This window comes from Caenorhabditis remanei, chromosome III (assembly GCF_010183535.1).
Source record: "Caenorhabditis remanei strain PX506 chromosome III, whole genome shotgun sequence".
Taxonomy (NCBI): Eukaryota; Metazoa; Nematoda; class Chromadorea; order Rhabditida; family Rhabditidae; genus Caenorhabditis; species Caenorhabditis remanei.
In genome coordinates this window covers 16,012,221-16,038,582 of record NC_071330.1, presented here as the reverse complement: position 1 = coordinate 16,038,582, position 26,362 = coordinate 16,012,221, and the positions used below count along the sequence as shown (strand labels likewise).

The following is a 26,362-nucleotide window of genomic DNA, read 5'->3' as shown; positions in this document are numbered from 1 at the left end:
GGGCTCTAAAAGCGGCGTAAGTGGGTAAATTCTTTGAGAAACCATGTCTCCAAATGCTCATTCGTTGATTTCAAAGGTTTAGAAACATATCTTGTACGTTTCTGGGAAGAAATTTGAGGTTGGACTCTACGCACAGTCTGCACTGCTGTCAACATTAGAGGGACTTGAGTCGCTAGCTCGTCGAGATCTTGAAAATTAGAGCTGGAAATGTTCTGTAATAATGCAGATAGATACTCAGTACCTGCTGGATACAAATACCGTTCACATTTGTGGATATCTGATGGATTGTCTTGAGTCCAACTGCCGACATATCATAATTATGCATTATGAAAAGTGGGCTATGTCGTGGGTGCTCAAGGTCTTCCTTCGATCGATATACAGAGTTGTATCATGCATTTTTAAGTTTTATTATGTTACTAACAAAATTTTTTTGAGTGGAAAAGTGCCAACAAAGGTTTTTTCGTGAGCAGTCTAGCTACATCATTAGTAACAGTACTGCCCTGGCTTTACTAACTCAGATGGGGTTTCGGAAAATTGACTACATCATTTAAACTGAACGGTATTTGTATCCAGCAGGTACTGAGTATCTATCTGCATTATTACAGAACATTTCCAGATCTCATTATCAAGATCTCGACGAGCTAGCGACTCAAGTCCCTCTAATGTTGACAGTTATGCAGACTGTGCGTAGAGTCCAACCTCAAATTTCTTCCCAGAAACGTACAAGATATGTTTCTAAACTTTTGAAATCGACGAATGAGCATTTGGAGACATGGTTTCTCAATGAATTTACCCACTTACGCCGCTTTTAGAGCCCCGGTTTAGCGTCCAAAGAAAAAAAATGGAGAGAGACTTGAATCCAGGTTCCCAGCAGACCAGTAGGGCCAGGACTATATGGTTTTGATGTTTTCTATTTGAATGTAATTTGTACAATCCTAAAATACAATTCTAGAATGCAACTTTGCCTTTATTCGACTCTTTTTGCTCAACTCCGGGGGTGGCCTTATACTTATGTTACGCTTGAAAGTGCGCACTTTTCACATTTGGCCACGTCACCATCCTAGATTTGGAGGTCATGTCACAAAAACATTTTTCTCGGGGTATTTTTGGATGAGGAATCTAAATCCGTTATTAGTTTTAACCAGAAATGTTCCGCTGAGCCAATAAACTCAATTTCATGGGTGGCCTTATACTTGTGTTACGCACTGTATTTCGAAAAGTTTCGAAATTCTGTAACTGTGTCTGCTGTTGACATTTTAAGCTTTTTAATAGCTGCAAAAATAGCTTAAAACTCTTTTTGGGGTTACTTTAATTTTAAAGCTCAAAAATAAATATTTATTCACTACAAACTACACCAAAATAATAAATCATAACACATTATTCGGAATCGTATAAACAGGAATAGTATTCTCCGACGTGATCCAAGCAATATATTTAATTTTCAGCCAATCAGCAAGTGACCATAACGGAATGACCATTTCCGGAATAAAACTGGATACATTGAATAAATTCACAAAAGTTGTCTGAAATTTCCAGAATTCAGTGAGATTTTTGAAATATATAAATTCGTTGAATAGTTGGACGATCTGAAATTAATTGAAGTAATTAAAGTGGAGATCAAAAAAATTTGTAGCTCCGCCTACCAGATAGACCACAGCGGTGACCAGCACTTGTTGGAACATTTTCTGCTTGTGGGGGTTACGGTTTCTTGGTGCAGAGATGGTACGCGACATTTTATGGAGATAACGATAGATGAAACTGTAGCAGATGAGAGAACCGATTAGGACTGTGTAGACGAGAATGGTGAGGAACTGGAAATTTTATTATTACGTATTTTTATATTAAAATTCGAAGGCTTAGCTATCTAACAAACTAAAAATTAGCTCGAAATATTATTATTTTTTGATTTTCGAAACTTTTCAAAAAATGTAGTTGTTCAAATCGATGTAACTTGCTCAATTTCAATCCGTTTTGAATTTAAACTGTATTTTTAAAATCAGCGCGCCAAGACCTTTCAGAAAAGTATAATCATGCCTAGGTTCTGAAAATTTCTGAAAGTTCCAATTTTGACCAGTGACCACACCAATGCGCCTTTAAACTACAGTAAGATAATCAAAAACTGGTCCAAACTATTTTCATTGAGTTAATGACAGAAACACATTTATGTGACACAAAATTCATCGAAAAGTGTCGAAGACCAAAAAGTTACAGATTTTCGAAAATTTTTGAAAATCACAAAAATCTGAAATTCCTGAAACCTACTGTAGCTTGGTCAATTTTCCTCTATATTGAATTTGATTGCAAATTTTGGATTCAGCGCGTCAAACGGTCCAGAAAAGTATGATAATGACATATTTCTGGACAATTTCAGTTTTGACCACTATTTTGGTCAAAAAATCCCACAAAAATGAATTTTTCCAAACCTAAGCATGATTATACTTTTCTGAAAGCTCTCGATGCGTTTATTTCAAAAATATAAGTAAAATTGAAAACGGATCAAAACTGACCAAGTTACAACTATTTTAAGATTTTGCGTTTTTTTCGAAAAGTTTCGAAAATCTGTAACTTAGTCCGTTTTTGACATTTCTCGTTTATTTTAAATTTAAAACATAGCTTGAAACGTAAATTTCGCTTAAAAATACTTTTGTACCGATTCGTTGCAATGTTAATGGGTTGATGTAGTTTAAAGACGCATAGGAGTGGTCCCTGGTCAAAAAAAAAATTTCTGAACCTTTGCATGATTATACTTTTTTGAAAGGTCTCAACGCGCTGATTTTGAAAATGTAATTAAAATTAAAAACGGGTTGAAACTGACCAAGTTACATCGATTTGAAAGCCTATAATGGTCAAAATTGGAATTTTCAGAACCTAGGCATGATCATACTTTTCTGAAAGCTCTCAACGATCTAAATCTGAAAATTCTAGTTACAACCAACCTTATGCCAAATACTCCCATCTCCAACCGCCACAAAGCCAATACACTCAAAATAGTTGATTTTCACGGGTTGTGCTCCTTTAACAAATAGAATAGACCCCCAAAAAGCGAGTGCCGCGGCGGATACCAACCACGAGTATATTCCGACTTCACCACTTGGGAAACATTTTTTGAAATAGCGGGGTTTGATAAAAAATAGTACTCGATTGACTGAAGCGAGTAGTATCAGCAACATACACATATAATTACAACAATAATCAATATACAGTAATCCAGTGGAGATTACTGTATACTCAGATGTGCCTGGTGGATAGAAAGAGAGGTAGATAGAAGCCAAAATAAAAGAAATCGATCGGATGATACTGGAAATCGGAAAAATGCGGAAAATTTTCGAAATGTCTCGGAATTCCGTGAATATCTTTGGCTCTGAGAAGGCGAGATGGAAAATGAGCCAGAGTTGGAGCAACGCGTTGAGCAGACACGTGGAATTTTGAAAGACAAGTGGAGTTGACGTCAGATGGATCTCGTTGTCATCTGGAGTCATTTTTGGGTTGCCAGGGTTCAGCAAAGTCGTGTTGTCCGAGGAGTAGAGCATTTTTTTCAAAGTCTGGAAATATTTTTCATAAAAATTCGAAAAATTTGGGTTGTTTTAAGCTAAAAATTAGTGCAAAACGTTGAAAATTGGTAAAGTTATGGATTTTCGAAACTATTCGAAACTTTTTGAAAATCTCTAAAAAGCTATAACACTGTCAGTTTTGCTCTGATTTGAATTTTATGTAGTTTTTCGAATTCAGCGCGTCAAAACGCTTCAAATGAGTATAATCATGACTGGGTTTGAAAGAAAAATGAAAAACTACAGTAATCCGGTTTAGAGGCGCATGGCTGAAAACTGAAAATAGCTGAAAAATTGAAATGCTATGAAATACCTCATGATTATAGTCATTAGAAAGGTCTTAACTTGCTGAATCCAAAAAACATGGAAAATTTGAGATTGGAGCAAAAATAAGCGAGTTATGAAAAAAATCATTTTCGAAAATTTTCGAAAATTTTCGAAATTCTGTAACTTTTTGATTTCAAGAGAGTGGGAAATGGAGTAAAATTGAAATTTAAGTAAATTAGTTTAAGATTTTGTTAAAAAATAAAAAAAATAAGCAGATAGCGGTGGAATTATAAGAATGTGGGACGATTAAAATTTTTTAAAATGATCTTCGAAAAAAAAAACAGATTTTGGTTCCTGGTGGCCTAAAAACCCAAATTCATCAGATTTCTTCATGTTTTTTTGAATTCAGCTCGTTGAGACCTTTCAAATGAGTATAATCATGACCATATTCTAAAAATTTCAAAAATTGGGTCTTATCACGACATTAAAGGCGCATAGGTTAGGGTGAAAATCGAATAATTTCAAATTATGTCATGATTATACTCATTTGAAAGGTCTAGACGTGCGGAATTCAAAAAATTAAATTTCAGGATGACTGTGTCAAAAGGGAAAAAAATTTCAGCACGGGAAACGGAAAAAAATTTTCAGTCAAAAATTTTTTTTTCAATTTTTTTGTTTCTTGTTTTCGTATCTAACTTCGTAAATTGTTTTTAAGGTATTTTTAATAATCTCAGTGTTGTTTTATTTTCTGAGTCCCACAGACCCCTAAAGGCGCATACCGTACCCCTATTGTAAAAACATTTTTTTAGACCTGAAAAAAAAAAGTTTTTCGAAAAAAACGACGCGTGACAAGTTTTATGATAAAAGAAGAGAGAAAAATAACGTGAATAACAAGAAATGGAGCTCGAAAATGCGAAAATAAGAGAAATTAGTGCCTTACACCAATTATAGGCTTTCGCCACCACTCATGTGAGTGGGTGAGTCGTCGAGGGAAAAAAATTATATGTATGAGTATAAGAGAAGAACTTTATTCCTGGTAAATAACATAAGTGATGTCGGGGATATACGGAATATGAAAATTTTGAGAATTTTTATTTTGAGAAAAGGGGGAACAATTTTTAAGGAAAATTTTTTCGAAATTGCAAAACTTTTTTAAGAAGATGGCGAGGAGGATTGATCAGAGACGTCCACATCTGACTTGCGACGACAAATAAAGTATTCTGGAACAATGATGGAGAGCTCGCGACGGCGGAGGGCCTGGAATTGGAAACAAATAAATTTTCAAAAAAAATTGGTTTGAAAAAAAAAATTTCTTGAAAATCTCAAATACTAATAGTTAAACTTTGAAAATAAATTAAATTAATATATGCCTAAAAAGCTGAAAATCTGAAAAATCTGAATCTAAAAGAACATTTGAGTTTGCACCAAAACCTGCTGAAATACAACGTTTTGAAAAAAAACTCAAATTTCAAAAAAACAATTTAATGTTTTTTTGAAAATCTCAAAAAATAGTTATTTTTAGTTTTATAAATATGGCAAGTTCATATATGCCTAAAAAGCTGAAAATCTGAGGATTCTGAATCTGTTTTTAAATTTTAGCTTGCGTCAAAACCGGCTGAGATGGAACGTTTAGAAACTTTTCTGAAATTGTTGGTGCTGAAAAAGCTTAACCTGTTATAACTTAGCATTATTCTGTAGCAGATTAAATTTGAAAATTGATTCAAAATTTTCACAATTTTAGCTTTCAGAATATATAAATTTAATGTTTTAAATTTTAGTTTAAATGTATCAAAATTTAGGTCAAAAATCGATTTTCTGAAAAAATGACATTTTTCAGTTTTTTTGCTATTACTTCCTATTTTTTATATTTTTATGGATTTCAATTGGAAAAAAACAGACAATTACCCTAATTAAACAATAATCTAACATACCTGAAAAATGCGGAATAAAAGTGTGTAGCAGGCGGATGAATGCAAGATGCAACAATTAGGTTCGGGACCGTACCCGGAATAAAGGGGAAAATAGGCAAGATTTTTAATTTTTATATTATAAAACTACGAAAAATGTCAAAAAGTGAATATTAAATATACATATTATAACCACATGCTAATAAGAGTTGGGAGGGGGAATTGGAAAAAAAATTTTTGGCTGAAAATTTTTATCTGAAATTGTCTTGAATTGGCTACAATTTAAATTTTCAAGCTCTAGACGTCAAGAGCTTTTGAAGAAATATAAACATGACGTACTTTAGGAATTTTTGGATTTTGACATAAATTACCCTTTGCGCCTTTAAACTACAGTAAGATAATCAGATAATGAAAAACTGGTCTAAACTATTGTTCTGGTATTAATGACAGGAACAAAACTCATTTGACACAAAAATCATCAAAATGTGTCAAAAAGCAAAAAGTTACCAATTTTCGAAAATTTTCAAAAATCCCCAAAATCTGAAAATTGGCTGTAACTTTGTCAGTTTTGCTCCAATTCTATTTCTGAATAAAAATTTGGATTTAAAGCGCCAAGACGGTCCAGAAAAGTGTAATCATGGCCTATTTCTGAATAATTTCAGTTTTGACCGTTATTTTGGTCATAGATTTTCAAAAATTCAAATTTTTCAGAATATAGGCATGATTATACTTTTCTGAAAGCTGGAAACGTGCTGAGTTCAATTATCTACTTGAAAATGCTCTCCGACAAATATACAGCGAGATTTTCCAATTCCTCTCCTCCCATGATTATCCCTAAACATGCGTTCTCTGTGCATTGGGTGACAATGAGAATCTCCTCCTCACACACTTCGGCGACATCGACGCAATCGTTTTCAGAATACTGCATGTGGTGGTGGTGGGCTCTTGGGCGGTGCCATTCGGACGGATAGCTGCTACAGAATGACGAGAAGCCATGCGATTCGACGATGCGTTTTTAGTGTTTTTCGGGGTATTCGAGTGGTAAGATTTCACCTGAGTCAAGTCTTGTTTCGTTTCCAAGGAAAGATGCGAGTCGTCGCCACTGATCGAGTGCTGACCGTTGATGGCCTGCAAAAAATGTGTTAAATTATGCTGGTTTTAACTCAAAAAGGGGTAAATAGACAATTTTTGAAAAGAGGAAATTAAGACGGTTCTGAAAAGTATAACTATGTCTGAAATCTAAAAAAAATCGATTTTAAAGGCACATGAGCCATGTCCGTTATAATACTTCTCTGAAAGGTCTTGACGCGCTGATTTCAAAAGTGTATTTGAAATTTCAAACTGGTCAAAACTGACTAAGTTAAACCGTCTCGACGCGCTGAATCCAAATTTTTTAACTAAAATTAATTTGAAGCAAAACTGACCAAGTTACAGCAGGTTTAGGGGATTTTAGTTCCTTGGCATTTCAAAATTGTTTCGAAAATGTGTAACTTTTCTGTTTTTTGATATTTGTTATACTCTTCTGAAAGGTCTTAACGTGCTGATTTTAAAAGTGTAATCTAAATTCAAAACGGGTCAAAACTGACAAAGTTGCAGTCATTTAAAGTTTTTGAGCTTTTTCAAAAAAATTCTTCTCGTCAACCTTATGCACTTTTAAGCTACAGTATCCCCCACAAACTTTGCTACGAATCGAGATTGACTTATTTTTTTTATTACCCAACGTTTCAAGATACGTTTTCCAACAAAAATCAACGGAAAATGTCAAAAATGAACTAAGTTACAGATTTTCGAAACTTTTCGAAAAAACTCAAAAAATTTAAATGCGTGTACCTTGGTCAGGTTAAACGCCTTTTAAAATTTAATTACATTTTTGAAATCAGCACGTTTTCAGCTTTCATAAAAGTATAATCATGCCTAGGTTCGGAAAAATTCCATTTTTTGGTATTTTGGAACCAAAATAGTGGTCAAAGCCGAAATTATCCAAAACTATGTCATGTTTATACTTTTCTGGATCGTCAGGACGCCCTGAATCCAAATTTTTATACAGAAATAAAATTGGAGCAAAAATGACCAAGTTACAGCCAATTTTCAGATTTTTGAAAATTTTCGAAAGTTTTCGAAGACGCATTATTTTTTGATTTTCGACACTTTTTGTTAATTTTTGTGTCATGTAAATTGCATTCCTGCCATTAAGACTAGAAAAATGGTTTAGACCAAAAATAGTTTTTGATTGTTTTACTGTAGTTTAAAGGCACATAGGGTAATTTAAGTCAAATTTCAAAAATTCCTAAAAACAGGTCATGATTATACTTGTTTGAAAGCTCTTGACGTGTAGAGCTAAAAAAAATATGTTTTATACAATTTCAGACAAAAAATTCCAGCCAGATTCCAACCTACCTGCTTATTAGACTTTCTGATGGCTCCCGACTCACAGTACCCAACTTTCATTCGATCGATAATGAAACGGAGCACTTCTCTCCACAAAATGATAGCCGAGTCGATTTCAGCGAACGACATTTCTTTGTGTTTCGAAAATCTGGAAAATCTGGATTTTCAGATTATCAAAAATCCAGAAAATTTGTAAAAAATTATGTAAACCAACTTATTATGCGCCTTCATCGCCTTCCGGAAATGAAAAAGTACACATTCTTTGAATACCGACCAGTAGTGGGCGCTGAAATAGAGATTTAAAGTGTAGATCAAAAAGTCGAAATACCTAAACCCAAGTTGCTCTTCATGCTTCGCATGAATCTTGCCAAGATTCAAAAATACTGCATCCAGCTGGGATGGGTCGTCCAAATGGGTCATGGTGGACTCGATCACCTGTAATTTCATTTTGACTGGAATTTTCAGACTGTCAGCTTTATTTTAAGTTAAAATTCACTGAAAATGAATAAAAAATGAGAGAGTTGGAGATTTTCGAAACTTTTCGAAATTATTTCGAAAATCTAAGGCACCCTGTAACTCGGTGCGCTTTGCTTTAATTTGAAATTTGTTTAAATATTTGAACTCAGCTCGTTTTCAGCTTTTAGAAAAGTATAATCATGCCTAGGTTTCGAAAATTTTTGTTTTTAGGGATTTTGGACCAAAATAACGGTCAAAACAGAAATTATCCAGAAATATGTCATGATTATACTTTTCTAGACCGTCTCGACGCCCTGAATCCAAATTTTGTAATTAAAATTAATATAGAGCAAAACTGACCAAGGTACAGTAGGTTTAAGGAATATCAGATTTTTGGGATTTTTCTAAAATTTTCAAAAATTCCGCATGATTATACTTTTCTGAAAGGTCTTGACGCGCTGATTCTAAAAATGTAGTCCAAATTTTAAACAAAGCGAGACTGAAAAAGTTATGACAGTTCGAAGTTTTCGAAAATTTTCGAAATTCTGTAACTCCGTTGGTTTCTAACATTTTTCAGTGTTTTTAGATGCAATCGATAGACAATGATCAGAAATAATTGTAAATGTGAAAATAATTAAAATCCAACAAAAACCCACCTGCAAAAACCTGACAGCATGGAAGATGAATTCATTGCTCTTTTTGTCTTCTCTAAAACAAATTTTATTCAAAATTTTTGTTTTTTTTTCCCTTATTTTTTACTTATAATCCTTCATCATAAAAGAAAACATGAGTTTCGCATCGGGCGCCTGCTCGAATATCATCTGGAATATGTTGACAGCCACTTGTTGCATATCTCTGCAAAAAAAATTTTGGCGGGAATTTGAAATTTCAAAACATTTTAAAAAACTCACTTCGAAACGATTGCCCATGACTTGTTGAGAATCTCCCTATCTATAGGGGTCAGATGGGAGAGGGATTCCATTTTGGGGTCTGAAAAAACGGAAAAAATAGAAAATTCGTAACCCAAAATTTTGATAATAAGGAAATAATGAACGTTGGAATTACAAAAACCTTCAAATTTGGTATTTTTTGAGTTACTAAATTGGTTTTTACTCAGAATCATCGCATTTTTTACAAGCTACGAACAAAAATAAGCCCTGTGCCAATTTTAACACATTTTCTCCAGGTTACTGTACTTTGAAGGCGCATAAGGTAATTAAGGGTGGTCAAATTTCAAAAGTGTGCAAAGGTCACGTCATGATTATACTCATTCGAAAGGTCTAGGTACGTAGAATCTGAAAATTTGAGTTTTATTCAGTTTTGCAAAAAACATGGCGAGTAAGGGGACAGTTTTAAGGATGTTAGGTTTTTCGAAAATGTTTATATTTTTTTAGTTTCAAAGTTTTTAAAATGATGCTTGCACGGATAGCTTGCCAATACTGCAGCTAACGGTACCTTTCATTATTTTTTGAAACATTTCGAAAATCAGTCGCTTTCCCATTTTTTGAATTAAACATCTGATTTTAACTGGAACTATAACAAAATTGAGCAAACTTTGAGTTTTCCTGGGCTACTGTACTTTAAAGGCGCATAGGGTAGCTAAGATAGGCCATTGTATAAAGTATGGCATAATTATACTCAAAGGTCTTGACAAGCTGAATTCAAAAATCTAAATTAAAATAATTCGGAGCAAGATTAAAGAAATTATAGCAGTTTTCCCACTACGGGCCGGATGGCTATTCGTTAATGTACCACGGGCCGGGCTAAAATGGCTTTTCTGGCCATTTTCGCGATTTTTGGTACTTTTTCCCGACCCGCGGCACATTAACGAATAGCCATCCGGCCCGTAGTGGGTCACGAACATAGAACTCGCTGAGATCTACATTTTGGAATATTTTTCAGCTCATAATATTGAGTTTCAAGAAAGTTACGCGCCGGCCCGTGTCGGCCCGGTTTGCAAGTATGTTTTTAATAAACTTAAAATGTTTCAAAAAATTTCAAAAAACCTTGACCTAGACAAAATCTGAAAATTGCCTAAAAATGCCCCATGGAAAACTGTATAAACTCAATTTTCCTTTTTTAGAAAGCATTACAAACTCCATCATTACACTAACAAGGAAAGTCTTTGGAGACGCCACTTTCAAACGATCTACAAATTTGGTTATAGGTATTTTCGACCACGAGGAGTACATTTCTGTAATCAAAACCTGCTAAATATCTTTGCGAGTTGAGCTATGAGCTCTCAAACTTTTCATATGGCTAAACCTGTTCACATGGAATACCACATCGGCGGTATAGACGCCACCCTTAGCGGTTTACCTGTGCCTTGCAAAAATGAGAATATCTTGCGTATACTACTTGTCGATTTGGAAGCCCACGTGAAAAATATAAGCTATTTGAAAAGTTTGAGGGCTCATAACTCGACTCTCATTGACATTTAGCAGGTTTTGACTGCAGAAATAGATTCCCCGTGGTCGAAAATATCTAAATTTATAGGTCGTTTGAAAGTGGCGTCTCCAAAGACTTCCCTTGTAAGAAGCTATGGAGAGAAATAAGAAGAAACAAAAATCTCGCATCTTCCCAACCCAACCAAGTTATGCAAATTATGGGTTCACCTTCCATCACGCATATACATATATATGCATAATCAAGAAATCTCCCCGGCTCCTTCTCATGAATCAATTTCTCCTACAAGTCACTTTCAGACATATGAAAACGCTCAAGACGAAAAAAGACGAAAAAATAAATGAGAACCTTCCCGTTTTTTGGCATTTCTTTGGCAGCTGAGCAATGAGCAACAACAACGAAAAAAATGAATTTGAGGGAAAAATAAGAAAATTCGGAGATATATATTTTTTGTTCATAAATAATTTAGCCATTTTTTTCTAAGGGGGAAAAATAAAACATTTTTGGGTCAAAATATTGATGGAGTTCGGAACTATGAGTACATTTTTAAAGGGGTGAATAAAAAATGGCAAAGAAATTTTTTGGCGGGAAAAAAAATGTCCGAAAAAATAATTTCGGGGTGTCACCCATTTTTTGTTCTAGACGGGGTTGTCTGACCCCTAAAATTTGTCTGGCCTCACGAAAAGGCAATAAAAAATGTGATTTAGTCGCCAAATGATTCTTTGAAAAAAATTGAAATTTGGTCCGAAAAAGAGCAAACATTATCGAAGATGTGAACATTGAAGAACAAGTCTGATAAAATGCTGTATAACTTTTTAGAGAACAGTCTAATTTTAGATGTGACTTTATTTTCAGATTGAGGGCGTCAAGACGGTTTGAATGAGTATCATGACTAGGTTTGAAATTTTTTTCGAAAATTTTAAAAGTTTAAAAATTGCTATTATTTAACCAGTTTTAACCCGTTTTCAATTTTAATTGCATTTTTGGAAACAACACGTTTTCAGCTTTCAGAAAAGTATAATCATGCCTAGGTTTAGCAAACTTTTATTTTTTTGGAATTTTAGGACCAAAATAGTGGCCGAAACTGAAATTGTCCAGAAATATGTCATGATTATACTTTTCTAGACTGTCTTGACGCCCTGAATCCAATTTTTCTAATTAAAAATATTATGGAGCAAAAGTGACCAAGTTACAGCAGGTTCTTGGAATTTCTGATTTTCGAAAAATTTCGAAAATCTGTAACTTTGTTATTTTTCATTCATTTTCAGTAATTTTGGTGTCATGACGACTAGAAAAAATAAAAAATAATTTGGATCATCTGTTTCAGTTGATTACTACAGTAACCATAGGGAACTTCATCATATTTATTCAAGCGGTCATACAGTACCCCAATTGAGCAGTTAGTCACAAACTTGCTTAAAAAATCCAATTCAAGTTTTTTGAAATCAAACCAAAACACAACTTGTCAAAAATCAGGAAGCGTCAAAGAGGAAGAAGGCGTCAAAAAAGGAAAGAACATACATCCGAACCAAACAAAGAAGTTGTGAAAAATGAAATAAAATAAAATGGATTTGATGTGAAAAATGAGGAAACACCACCACCATCGTTATGAGTCCCAAGAGTCGTATTTCAAAAAATATGAAGAGAACATGGACAAATCGAGTTTTAGGGATGGATAAGGAGCAGAGAATGAATGGAAAATAGATAGAGTTAGGATAGAGATCAGGGAGATCAAATTATTCCAAAAAAATATATATAGGATGCCTCATTGCTACAGTACCGCTCAAAATTAAGTTTCGCCTTTTTCAGTTGAAAACGCCAAAGTTTGAGATTGTGTCATGGCACGGCCTCCAGGCCCTCTCAATGCACTGCGCACAGTACTTTGAGAGGGCCTCTGTGGGAGGCCGTGTCATGGTAATACTTATTGTCCCATCAAGTAGATTTTTCATGGATCATACAGATCAAAGATAGAACTCCATTTTTGTAGTTGACAACTTTTTTGTACAAACGCTCACTAGAGAGTTATAGTCATTTTAAGGTGACAGCTCAAAAATTGCAACGAAATTGATCGATTTAAGAGAGAAATTGCTTTGTCGAGATGTAACTTGCTAGGGAGCGTCCGTACAAAAAAGTTGCTAACTACAAAAATGGAGCTCTATGTTCAATCTGTATGATCCATTAAAAATCTACTTGATGGGACAATAAGTATTACCATGACACACTCTCAAAGTCGGACCTTTTCAACTGACAAATCAAAAGTTGATACATACCTTTTTGTCCGGTACTGTATGCTTCATTGATATGTCCTATTAATTTAGTAGGTTACTGTAATAAAATGTTTCGACTTGGTCAAATTTGCAGGTATTTTAGCCAGATTAGCCAGTTCCCAACTAATTCAGAATTTCTGGAGTTCAGTTAAAATTTTAACATTTTGGGGTCAAAAATCGTCATTTTTCGGCTGAAAAAAAGATTAGCGTAATATTTCAAATATTTGATAATTAAAATAATTCTGGACTAATTTTGTATATAGCATATGACTAAAAATAGTGAGATGTTATTCCGGAATAAAACAAGTGAAAACAATAGGGACGTGTAATTGAGGTAATTGGCAATTTCGAAAAAAAAAGAATACATCGCTTGTTCTCTCTTTTTTCCATTAACATCCCGCCCGTTTTTTCCCATTTTTCTTCTTCTCTTGTTGTTGTCCATTTGTTGGTGGGGGGGCTCTTCTGTCGGGGTGGGACGGGGGATTAGACGATTAAATGAAAAAGGTTTAGGGTTTAATTGAAAAATAAGGAATAATTGAATGTGAATGGAAAAAAAGTGTTTGAAAAGAAAATACATTGCTTGGTAAGTAATTCGAAACTGAAAAAGGTGGAGCTAATTTTTTTTTTGAATTTGTTGTGACACAAACCAGTCGAAAATTATTTTAAAATCAGATGGATTTATTTTTCCTGACTAGAACCTTTCATTTCTAACATTTTCAGCTTAAAATCAACAAATTTGAGCTAAAATTCCATGAGTTACAGATTTTCGAAACTTTTCGAAACTTTTCGAAATTTAAAAATATACAAATCCTACTGTGACTCTGCTTGTTTTGCTCTAAACCAAATTTTGATTTAATTTTTGAACTCAACACGTCAAGACCATTCATATGAGTATAATCATGCCTAAGTTCTGAAAAATTTGAATTTTTGGAATTTTAGGACCAAAATAACGGTCAAAACTGAAATTATTCAGAAATATGCCATGATTATACTTTTCTGGACCCTCTTGACGCTCTGAATCCATTTTTCTTAATTAAAATTAAGATGGAGCAAAACTGACAAAATTACAGTAGATTTAGGGAATTTCAGATTTTTGGGATTTTTGAAAATTTTAAATATAAGCATGATTATACTCATTTGAAAGGTCTCGACACGCTAAATTCAAAAATCTAAATTTTAAAAAATTTGGAGCAAAATTTAAGAAGTTATAGTTTATAGTTTAAAGTTTTAATGAACACCGAGTTTCGAAAATCTCTAACTTTTTAATTTTTCATTCGTTTTTTTTTGTTTTTTGGCTCTAATTGGAGCTGAGAATTGGTACTACTTCTGAAAATTATTTTTGACTCAAAAATAGAGAAAATGCACAATTTATTACATAAAACTTGAATAAAACTTGAATAAAATGAGGCGAATACCCAGAAAAAAGGGGGGAATGTTCTATAAAACATAGAGATATGAATCATCGGAACAGAATCGAAATGGAATTTTCTGGAATAAAAAAGAAGCGGACAATGGGACAAAGAGGGATATAATTGAAAAAAGAAGAAAAGTGGGTAAGATTGAGTTAAGAGCAAAAACATTTCTTTTTTAATGGAATTGCAAAAAATTATCCTTGCACAATTCCGAGAAGCGTGTCGAGACCCAGAATAGAGCCTTCGTCACGCCCTTCATAGAAATTGTCACCTTGGAAGCCGTCGAACGTGGAGTTGGCAAAGTCCACCACTTTGATACGCACCAGGTTGTCGGTTGGTGTGGAATCTGGAATATTTAGTTTTTCTTTGGAAAAATGCATCTGATTTTTGGAATCAGGAGGTTGAAGTTATTTTTATATAAAATTTGAAGGCTTAGCTATCTATTCAATTAAAAATTAGCTCAAAAATTAAAAACCAAAGGAGTTACAGATTTTCGAAACTTTTCGAAAATCGAAAATTTTTCAAATTTTTCAAATCGCTGTAATTTGACCAGTTTTAACCCGTTTTTAATTTTAATTGCATTTTTGGAATCAACTCGTTTTCAGCTTTCAGAAAAGTATAATCATGCCTAGATTTGAAAAATTCTTTTTTTTTGGGATTTTGGTACCAAAATAGTGGTCGAAACTGAAATTATCCAGAAATATGTCATGATTATACTTTTCTAGACCGTCTTGACGCCCTAAATCCAATTTTTTAAATTAAAATTATTATGGAGCAAAACTGACCAAGTTACAGCAGAAAAATTATGGAATTTCAGATTTTCGAAAATTTTTGAAAATCTGTAACTTTTTAATTTTGAGAGGTATATAAGTGGTTTTTGTGTGGTAATGTAGGAATAAGTGTAGGGCTTGTTTAAAAAAACTAAAATGTTATTTAAAAAAAGAGTTACAGAAGTTTCAGCCAAGCCCGACTGACCTTAGGCTGAAATTACTAATTTTGGTTGTTTTAGATCGGTTTTCATCGCTATTTTTCTGGAAATTCCTCAATTTTTCTCTGATTACAGTACTCACCAGTAGGTTCACTCTCTATAACAATCAGCAAAGACGCTCCAAACAGTCTAACTCCATCCGCTTCACTCAACACATCTCTGATTCCCAATAATTTTTTTTGCACCACTTCCAGCACAGTTTCAGATACATTGAAGAACTGGCGGACCGCCATGAACAACTCCAATTTTCCCATTTCTCGACCCTCATATTTATTGATTGATATCTGATTGTGTTGGTCGGATGGAGGACATTTCATACCGCATAATCTTAAAAAAAAATTTTGAAAAAAAATTTTCAAACATTTTTCCAAAAAAAAAAACAATTTCTTACCGTATCCCCAAACTGGCTGACGTTGTCGACTGACATTTCGCTGTCATACACGCGATTTTGGCTACTGTAGCCTGATCGCCGTGTTGACGAGTGCCCAGCTTCAAGTCAAGAATTCGAGGCGACTTCATACGGTAGGTCAGGTCGGAGAGGACGATGAAGTTTCTGGAAAAAATAGTTTTTATAAAAAATCAATAAATTTTTGAATTCAAGAAAACAACAGCTTTCAGAAAAGTATAATCATGACTAGGTTATGAAAATTTTGATATTTCACTTTTTTTTGACTTTTCGAAAAGTTTCAAAAATCTGTAACTTTTGGAGTTTTGGGTATTCAGATTAGGTTTTTGCTGAAAAATAAACGGCATTAACTGAATAACGCAGAAATTGTACAATAACTAGAATTTCTAAAGTCTGATGTCAAAAAGTGCAAAATTTGACGGAAAACCTGGAAAACGCTTCTTCAAAAGCGTTTTTTAAAGATTTTCAGTCAGTTTTTTTTGCTACAGAAACGGCTAGAGCTATTTACTCAACAATTTCAAGAAATTCTGCACATTTTAAGCCTAAAACCACCCTGATCCGACAAAAAATCGCAAAGTTACAGATTTTCAAAACTTTTCAAAAAAAAATCGTGTAGAGCTTTTCCACGCTATAACTTTTTCTGATTTGCTCCAATCGATCTCAAATCAAAATTTTCAGATTTTCCATCTTTTGACACTTTGAATGAGTATAATCATGACATAATTTGGACCATTTTGATTTTTTCTGATTTTTAAGATTTTAAGACCTCGAAACCCTGAAAACCAAAATTTTCAGAATACAGGCATTATTATACTTTTCTGGAAGCTCAAAATGAGCTGAATCTAGAAATGTAATCAAAAATAATATCGGAACAAAACTGACAGAGTTACGGCTCGTTTAGTATTTTGAAAATGTTCGAAATTTTTCGAAAATCTGTATCTTTGCCAAAATTTGCTATTTTTGAGTGTTTCTAGGCTCAAAACGTTCGTAATGTTGTGAAATTGAAACGAAAAACATTGCAGACAACACAATTCTAATATTTCCCAGAAAAAACTCACTTTGACAATTTCCTCTTATTCAAAATCGGTGATCCCTCGATACTCTCGGGTATCACCACATTCTCCAACTGATGTTGTCGACAATTGACACAACTGTCGTCGAATGTGCTCACCGAGCTGCCCTGGATCGTGCTACAACATTTCGGAGCTATCGATTTTATGATTTTTGGCATTTTTTGATAGAAATAGATTTCCCGCTCATCACACGGTTTAAGGAGGTGTCCGTTTGGGAGAGAGGTGAATGGGGTGTGACCGCCGACCTGGAAAAGCGATATGTCAGGATTTATGGAGTTTGTGGTACTCTAGTAAGGCTATGGAAATTGGAAAATTTAAAAATAAAAAAATTTTTTTTGAAATTTTTTTTCTAAGCTTAAATCAGCTCAGAACTTGTGAAAACTTGACCCATTATAATTTTTATTTGAATTTTTGAAATCAGCAAGTTCTCAGCTTTCAGAAAAGTATAATCATGCCTATATTCTGAAAAATTTGATTTCCTGGGTTACTGGGCTTAAAAATCTGAAAAAAATCAAAAAATCCAAAATATGTCATGATTATACTCATTCAAAGCGTCTAGGTGTGCAAAATCTCAAAATTTTAATTTGACATCAATTGGAGCAAATCAGAAAAAGTTATAGCGTATTAAAGCTCTACCAGATTTATTTTTTGAAAAGTTTCGAAAATCTGTAACTTTGTGGGTTTTTGTCGGAACAAAGTGGTTTTTGGCTTAAAATGTGCAGAATTTGTTGTTTAAAATAATAGTTTAAGTCGCTTTTGCAGCAAGAAAAAAGCTGAAAATTACCAAAAAAAATCTTAGAAATCACAATTTTTTCAAAAAAAATTTTTTGTTTAAAATACCTCATGATTATACTTTTCTGAAAGCTCTAGTTGTGCTTGATTTAAATATTTCATTATAAAATTTTTTTAATCAATGATTTCCCAAAAAATACTCACCTGATGATCGAACGGTTTTAGCACATCCTGCACATTAACAGTGGCGCCGTCCAGAGACGACGCTCTTTTTATATTTAGTACCATAGTAAATCTGAAATATAACAATTATAAAAATTGGAAAAATATAATTAAAAATTTCAGAAAAATTGAGGCAAGAAATCGATAAATATACAAATTTTGAAAAATTTCCTAACATTTTCCTCATGTTAGCTAAGCAAACAATGTATGACTGGTCTAATACATCATAGGTAAATAGTAACGTAGAAATAAATTGAATAAATAATTCCAAGAATTTCTACGCAAAATTTTAGAGGTTTTAGGCCAATTTCGACCGATTTTGAGCGATTTTGAGCAAAACGCGCCAACGGCACGCCAGATTTGGAAATTTTTGGGTTTCAAAGGCTTTTTAGGGTAAAAACCACCGATTTTTTTGGTTTTAGAACCTAAAATAGTCTAAAATCATGTGAAATTAGAATTTGAAAAATTTTAGCCTAATTTTTGAGCGGTTTTAAGCAATTTCGAGCAAAAACGCGCCAACGGCACGCCAAACTAGGGAATTTTTGGGTTTTAGAGGCTTTTTAGGGTAAAAACCACCGATTTTTAGGGTTTAAAACCTAAAAAAGCCTAAAACCATGTCAAAATTAAGATTTAAGAGGTTTCAGCCCAATTTTGAGCAGTTCTAAGCGATTTTCCGCAAAAACGCGCCAAAGGTGCGCCAGATTAGGGGTTTTTAGGGGTTTCAATGGGTTTTAATGGCTTCTAAGTAACTTGTTTATAGTTTTTTGACAGAAAAAATATTCCAGAAGTTTCTACGCAAAATTTAAACAATTTTAAGCAATTTTGAGCAAAAACGCGCCGCAGGCACGCCAGATTTAGAAACTTTTGGGTTCTCCATGTTTTAATAGGTTCCAAGGTAAAAACCACCGAATTTTCTCGTTTTTTGAACATAAAATTGTCTAAAATCATGTGAATTTTTGAAATTTAAGGTTTCAAAGGAACAAGACATCAAAATTTGAGGACACATACACATACAAACGTGCGAGAGAGGACATGTGGAGATATTTGTGTGTGTGTGTGTGTGTGTATAGTAATTCGAGAGGAAAATCAACAAGAGAATCAGGTGAGCAATTCACACACACACAAAAGAAAGGGGAAGAGACAAAGAGGGGTGGTGGGAAACTGGGAAACAATGGGGACCGGGTGATGCAAATGGGACAATGATCTAAAATTGGGAGCTAACTTTTTATAGAAAACCCTGGGATGGTTAAAAACAAAATTTTCGCACTCAGAAGTCAAGAGGGTTCGAAAAAGTATAATCATGACATACTTCTTGATAATTCAAGTTTTGACCACTATTTTGATCCCAAAATCCCACACAATATAATTTTTCGAAACCTAGCCATGATTATACTTTTCTGAAAGCTCTTGATGCTCTAATTCCAAAAATGTAACTAAAATTCAAAACGGATCAAAACTGACCAAGTTGCATCGATTTGAATGACCAGTTATTTTTCGAAAAGTATCGAAAATCTGTAACTTTGTTCATTTTTGATGTTTCCCGATAATTTTTTATGCAAAAAATAAGAAAAACGTGAAAATGCTGAAAAATGAATCCTGGCAAAAAAATTGAGAAAAATCGAGAAAAACAAAAACAAACAGGAGCTCAAGGGAGGGAAAAGGGATTATGATGCGTGTGTCTATGACTAGACATTATTCATCAGCTAAGCCATATAAAAGTCATCACTGGCTTGCTGATATAAGACGTAGATCACAAAAAAATTTCGTAAAACTTGACCACCTGAGTACTAAAAGTGAAGTCTACTATTATATGAGTGGAATTTCGAAAAAAAGAATCTCGTGAGTAAAATTCGCTCTCAAGTGATCGGCTGAGACATACGTTTTTTGTTCTTTGAAAAATCGACCACGGGTACCCGTCGTAAACCCGGACCCTGGGACCCCGTGAGTATGTATGCTAGAGGCGTGGGTGCCGAGAGTCGGTCGGAATCAAGAAACAACATGTGGCGTTGTGTGTGTGGAATGGATATAAACTTATTTTTAGGGTTCTGGGTCTGGGTTTAAAGAAAATTAAAGAAAAATAGGTGGCATTACTGGAAATGTTGTGTTAGATTTGACTTTTTCTCATTTGGAAGGTACAATTTGGAGCATTTAAAGCCTCGAAACATCCAGGAAAGTTGAAAAAAGGTTGATGTCATAACTCCGGCCTCTTGACTCTCGAGACACAAATTAAAAGAATCTAGAGTCAATTAGTTTTTTTTTTCGCTTTTTTGTGTAAAATTGCTAAAAATCGCTTAAAATTAAGCTAAAGCCTATTAAACCCTAAATCGCCCATGATTTTTGTCAATTTAAGGTTCAAAAACCCGAAAAAGGAGGTCTTAAATTAAATCTTTAAATTCGCATAACCTTAAACACGTTTAGGTTCAAAAAATAAAAAAAATCGGTGGTTTTTTACCTTTAGATCCTATTAAAGCTTAAAAATCTCAAATCTGGCGTGCCTTTGGCGCGTTTTTACTCTAAATTGTTTAAAATTGATCAAAATTGGATTAAAACTTCTCAAACCTCAAATTTCACATGACAGCGTCTTTAGAACTACTAGGAAACTTTGAAAACCCAAATCTGACGCGCCCGGGACGCGTTTTTTTGTGGAAAATTGCTTAAAATCGCAAAAAATGGGCGTAGAAAAATTATATGCTCAAAATGAAGGGAATAACATGAAAATTCTAAAGAAAGTAGAAAAATAGATTCCATCCTCCTCCTTTTATACATTTTCCTTTCAGCTGATTTTCCAATATCAAATTAAAAAATGGGAAATGAAGATGCTGATAAGAAAATCATATAATTGTTATCAGTATAACGGGGTGTGGTGGGGAGAGAGTTGAGCCAACAACTGACACCCACAGATAGAGAAAGAGAGAGAGATAGAGAAAGAGATTGGTGGTCTGATCTCAGGTTGTTGTTTTATTGGGCTGGAGATGATGATGATGATGAACACAAGATGAGAGCACAAGAACATTCCATTTGAGACAAAGAACACAATGGGAGCAGGGAGCAGAGGAGAGAATACAAACTGGGGTGTCGGAGGCGCACAATTCTCAATTTTCAGAATATAGACATGATTATACTTAATTGGAAGATTTGCATGCGCTGAATCTGAAAATCTAGTTGATTTCGAGTGTGGAGCAAAAGCCGGGCGGAAAATTTCGTATTTTTTCGAAAATCTGTATCTTGGTCATTTTCTGAGATATTGCTCTGGTTTTTATACCGAAATGTAGGAAACTAACTAGAAAATTTAAAAAAAAAGATTTGCACATAATGTCATGGTATGTAACTATAGTAACCTTTAACATTCCATAAGACAAAGAAATACAATGGGGGAGCAGAGGAGAGAATACAAGCTGGGGTGTCGGAGGCGCGGTAGAAAAAAAGACTGTCGGGAATGGCTAGAAACTACTGAAAAAAAAGCACTGGTTGTTAAGAATTGGTGGAAATCGATCCAAAAGTAGCTGAAATCGGTTGATAGTGGCTACTGGGCTGTCGGAGGCGCGTTTGAGGTCTTTGGTTTTTTACCGATTCGATAGTTGTGAATCATAAAAGCCAACATATAGAGATGGGCAGAAGTTTGGTAGAATATTGACGTTGCTTGACTATGAGATAGGTCAAAAATTTCCAATTTTCTTTAAAATACTGAAACAAAAAGCAATCAGAACCCTCGGGATCCGTTTATGTATGAAGATGAGTTAATAGACGCCTAGGTCACGTTAAAACTCATAAAAGTTTACGATGCCGCACGGAGGCATAAAGTTTTTTATTGATAAAAAGAGCTTTTTATCGCTAAAAAGAGATATAGAGGTGCGGAACAGAAGAGTCCGATTATTTTCAAGAAATATAGGCTGTAAACTATCTTAACTTGTCAGAAAACAGTGAAAAGCATAAAAGTTTTGATTTTGAAATGCAGTAAACTGATTTAAATCGGTTGAAATCATAACAATTCGACGTTTCGAAGTCAAGAGCTGCAGAAACAGGATCAACTGCCAAAAACATGGTCCAATAGGTCAAAAAATGATTCAATCCGTTCCAGAAAATTAAAATTCGAGAGATAATAGTGAAAATAATAAAGAGAAAATAAAGAAAATTGTCAGAAATGATCAAAACCTACCCTCTAACTTTACAATTTTATATTAAAACCGATTAAAAATCGCATAATGCTTCTATTTTTAAACAAAATATCTTATCAGTCTCCATGTTCTTATTACCGAAAATTTCCAAACTTTTCAAAACGTTTATATTCTATTTCCATTTCAAATTCACTTTCTCTTTGATAATTTTTAATCCTATTACCCTAACCCCTCATGTACGTCAGTTCTCGTCAACAGGTACATGTGCATACTACATATGTATAGGGCAAGAAAAAATGAGTAAGAAAGACATTTATAGAGATGGAAAGAAATAAAAATGTCAAGGTGGGAAAAATAAATAAACGGAAGAAAAGAAAAAATGAAATAATGTGGAAATGGGAAAGTGAGTCATCGGAAGTCATAAAAGAGGAAAAATGGAAAAAAGAGAGAAAAGAGAAAGCTGTACAATGGTGGCCTAACTTTCCCCAGTTTTGGGTTCCTAGGCCACCACAATAACCTCATGGCCTAACAGGGGAAGTACTCGAAGTGTCACTCTCTCAAACGATTCAAGAATTCGGCGCCTTACACTTTCGAGTCCGTAGATTCCGAATCTGGAATAAAACCGAGTTATGAGCGAGTCTCACGCAAAACAGGTTAACCATAGGAAAAGTTTGACCGCTCATAACTCGGTTCACAGAAGGTTTTAGCAGAATTTTATTCCAGATTCGGAATCTACGAACTCGAAAGTATCAGGCGCCGAATTCTTGAATCGTTTGAGAGAGGACACTTCGAGTACTTAAGTTTCCCCTGAATCTTAGAATAACCAAGACATTGGAGTCATTGGTGGCCTAACTTTGAGATTCTAGGCCACTTTTTGTGATTTCTAAATAATTTGCAGCAATTTGACGCCTTATAAGACTAGACCTCCCCCCCACGTGTACGTACCGTTGCGGAACAAAACAAGAAAATGATCATTTTAATTATAAATGAACAAAAATCTATATTGCCTGACCACACATCAAGTACGAAGTGAGAACTGTTTTTCATTTTCGATTATTGTTTTACTGTGTGTCTTGTAGAAAATTTTTGGAAAATGAACAAATCTTGCAGGGGGAATAAGAGTTTCAACAAAAGTTACTCATGGACACATTTTCACATAAAAATCTGTCCAAGAGCTCTCAAATGAGTATAATCATGCCATAGTTCTGAAATTTTAGAGAATTGGTGTCAAAAAACGGGTGAAATTCCAAATTTTTAGAATATGGACGTTATTATACTTAGATGAAAGCTCCTGCCTTCCTGATTTCAAACATTCAAGATTTTTCTAAATCGGAGCAAATCTGACCGAGTTACAGTAGTTCCAATAGCTTCTAGCAACAAAAAAATGTGCCAAAATTGAAAAATAACGATGAATAGAATAATAAAACCAGCAATTTTTAAAAGAGCGCCATAGAAATTTTGAAAATTTACTCCTAAATAGCCCAAACTACAGTTTAAACGTAAAAATTCCGGAATTCCAACCTTGAATACTGATGTAAGTAAAATGTCAAGAAAGTGATTCCGTAATCTATCACCCCATCACCCCCAAAATTTTTATTCGTTTCGTCAAAAACCAGTTCCATCCAATCATTTAACAACCAAAAGTCATTTTTAATTGGAAAGGTTTCCGCCCTGTTCTTCAAAAACATCCTTTTTCCAGGTTGAAACTAGAAAAGTTGAGTTTGGAAGTGAGAAATAAGATATTTTACGCTGAAAAATCTATCTGGAATTAATTTGGAGGGCAAAATTTAATTCTTGATGATTGCAAACTACTAAATTGAACAATAAATGAGTTTCATGACAAATAACGTACTACAAACTACAAAAACTGGCCATAATCTCATTTTTCTGACTGTTTTCCACCCAAAAACGCTCTACATTCGTTATTTTATACCGGCAAAATCAGACGACAAAGAGGAAAATATGTTTGTAGGTCAATAGGATAGGAATTGGACTAATTTCTGGATGAAAAGAATGGTCGAATTTCTGATTTTTGAAAAAAAAGTACCGAAACATTTGATATCAGCCTGGAGATTCAGGTTTCATCATTTTTTGTAATATCAGACAACTGTATCTAAAAATGTTCCCAATTTTGCACTATAGTTTGAAAAAAGAAAAAAAAACCAGCTAAAACTTGTTATAAGTGACCAAATATCATAGTACGAACTATCGAACGTTCGAAAAATGAAACATAGCTTGGAACCTGAAATTTATGTTTTTAACAAAATAAGAAGAATGCAAGAAAATAAATTTTTACAGTGCAACCAATGAAATATGTCTTCGAAATGTCAAAAACCAGCTATAGCAACATTTTGGCACGAATTCAAGCAGATAAAGTTTGTAGTTACGTAATTTTCTTTAAAAAACTGCTTAGGACTATACAAAACATTCATTTGTCGTTGTTTCGGACACAAATTTTGCAAAAACCAGGCTTCAATTGATCTGAAACGAATATTACCTCTTTAAAGTTGGAAAAATCACATTTCCGGTCGTTTTTCGACTGTCAAAGAAAAAAAACCAGTCTCAGGGTTACATTTTTAAAAGTTTTCATATAAAACAGACTTTATAAAACACCCAAAAACCAGCTTAAAACCACATTTTTCATGCAAAAACATATTTAACCATAAAATAGTTCCTGTTAACAATCTATCTCTTAAAAAAACGCTTATTTAGAGTCCCAGAGTTACATTTTTTGAGTTTTCAATTGAAAATTATTTGTAAAACACTAAAAAATGCGCTAAAATCACATTTTCCAAGCTAAAACGCTTGGAATTGCAGATTGGTCACGTTTCTCACTGTTCACACTAGAATTTGGCCTTGAACTCATGGCAAGTGCATGTATACAATGTAGATACTGAAACTTCCAGTTTTCTATTTAAAATTGATCTAGAAATGCCTAGAACACAGTATTTGAGAACAAGCTTGTGCGCCACAATCTATTAGCCACTTTTCTCACTGTTCGAACTAAAATTTGACCTTAGACTCATTTCAAGTGCATGTTTATAGTATAGACATTAAAATTTCCAGTTTTGTCCACTAAACATTGACCTAAAAATGCCTAGAACACAAAATGTGTCACGTTTCTCACTGTTCGCACTAAAATTTGACCTTAAACTCATGCCTGGTGCATGTTTACAGTCTGGCTATTATAATTTCCAGTTGTTGCACTTAAAATTGATCTAAAAACACCAAAAAACTAGCCCGATTTTCCTACAAAACACGGAAATGCGATCAAACAACCACCACTTCCGATTTGATAACTTTTTCTTTATTATGTCATCAAAATGAACCCAACTAATAAATTTTTTAATGAAAACAACGTCAAGGGAAGAGGAAATGAGACAATGCGCCTTTAAAATGGAAAGAGAGAGAGAGTGAAAAGAATTAGAGAAGCAGATATGTGGACTGGTTTTTGCAATATGATTTGATAAGGGAATTGATTGATTGATTGGTGCGACACATACGGAAATCATGTGGAGACGGACGCTTACACAAATTATAGCAAAATGAAAAAGTGGGGGAGAGATAGAGAGACGCAGAGAAACAGGGCGTCGCGTTGTCTGGCGTCTCTTATCTCACTATCAGAAAGGTGTCAACTACTAAAATGACTGAAATTTAATTTGTTATGATTTTTTAAATGTTCAGATGCCTCAATTTTGGCTGGAAACTTTTCTAGAAGGTTCTAAACACATTTTTACAATTTTTAAACATTTTCTCTAGTTTTTGAATAGTTTTTAGACCCTGAGATCAGTTTTTTTGTAGATATTCTGATAATGTTAATGTTTATAATATGTACCGGTTTCAATTTCAATAGGAGTGTTCGAATTAAAATTGAAAAACACAAAAAAGACAGAAATCTATCTCGGCGCGTAAAAACAACTAAAAGAATGGTAAAATTGGAAAAAATAGGCTCAGAACCTTCTAGAACAATTTCGAACCAAAATTGAGGCCTATGAACATTAAGAATGTTAGAATTGATATCAGAAAACACGACAAATACTGAAAGATTAATTTCATTTTGTAAAAACACTAGGAAACTGGTAAAATTGAGACAAAAAGAGAAAAATTGGTACAGAACTTTCTAGAGTTTCAAACGAAACTTGAGGCCTATAAACATTGGAAATGTTGACACAAAA

The 26,362-nt window shown here is 33.9% G+C and overlaps 3 protein-coding genes across 3 annotated transcripts; all 3 read right to left on the bottom strand.

Moving 5' to 3' along the window:
- Window positions 1–1,367: 1,367 nt before the first annotated feature.
- Window positions 1,368–3,530, bottom strand: GCK72_011582 (uncharacterized protein; the record flags this gene model as incomplete). Its single annotated transcript, XM_003102243.2, has 3 exons — window positions 1,368–1,586; window positions 1,644–1,811; window positions 2,937–3,530. The coding sequence occupies 3 exons, from the start codon at window positions 3,528–3,530 to the stop codon at window positions 1,368–1,370; spliced, it is 981 nt and encodes a 326-aa protein (XP_003102291.2).
- Window positions 3,531–4,967: 1,437 nt separating this feature from the next.
- GCK72_011581 (uncharacterized protein) lies at window positions 4,968–9,548 on the bottom strand (the record flags this gene model as incomplete). The annotated part of the gene is made up of 8 exons (XM_003102247.2): window positions 4,968–5,072; window positions 6,608–6,850; window positions 8,120–8,258; window positions 8,325–8,396; window positions 8,439–8,545; window positions 9,223–9,274; window positions 9,326–9,421; window positions 9,478–9,548. The coding sequence occupies 8 exons, from the start codon at window positions 9,546–9,548 to the stop codon at window positions 4,968–4,970; spliced, it is 885 nt and encodes a 294-aa protein (XP_003102295.2).
- A 5,297-nt stretch (window positions 9,549–14,845) lies between these two features.
- Window positions 14,846–18,138, bottom strand: GCK72_011580 (uncharacterized protein; the record flags this gene model as incomplete). Its single annotated transcript, XM_053728548.1, has 5 exons — window positions 14,846–14,997; window positions 15,722–15,966; window positions 16,031–16,192; window positions 17,104–17,363; window positions 18,055–18,138. The coding sequence occupies 5 exons, from the start codon at window positions 18,136–18,138 to the stop codon at window positions 14,846–14,848; spliced, it is 903 nt and encodes a 300-aa protein (XP_053588125.1).
- Between the last annotated feature and the right edge of the window lie 8,224 nt (window positions 18,139–26,362).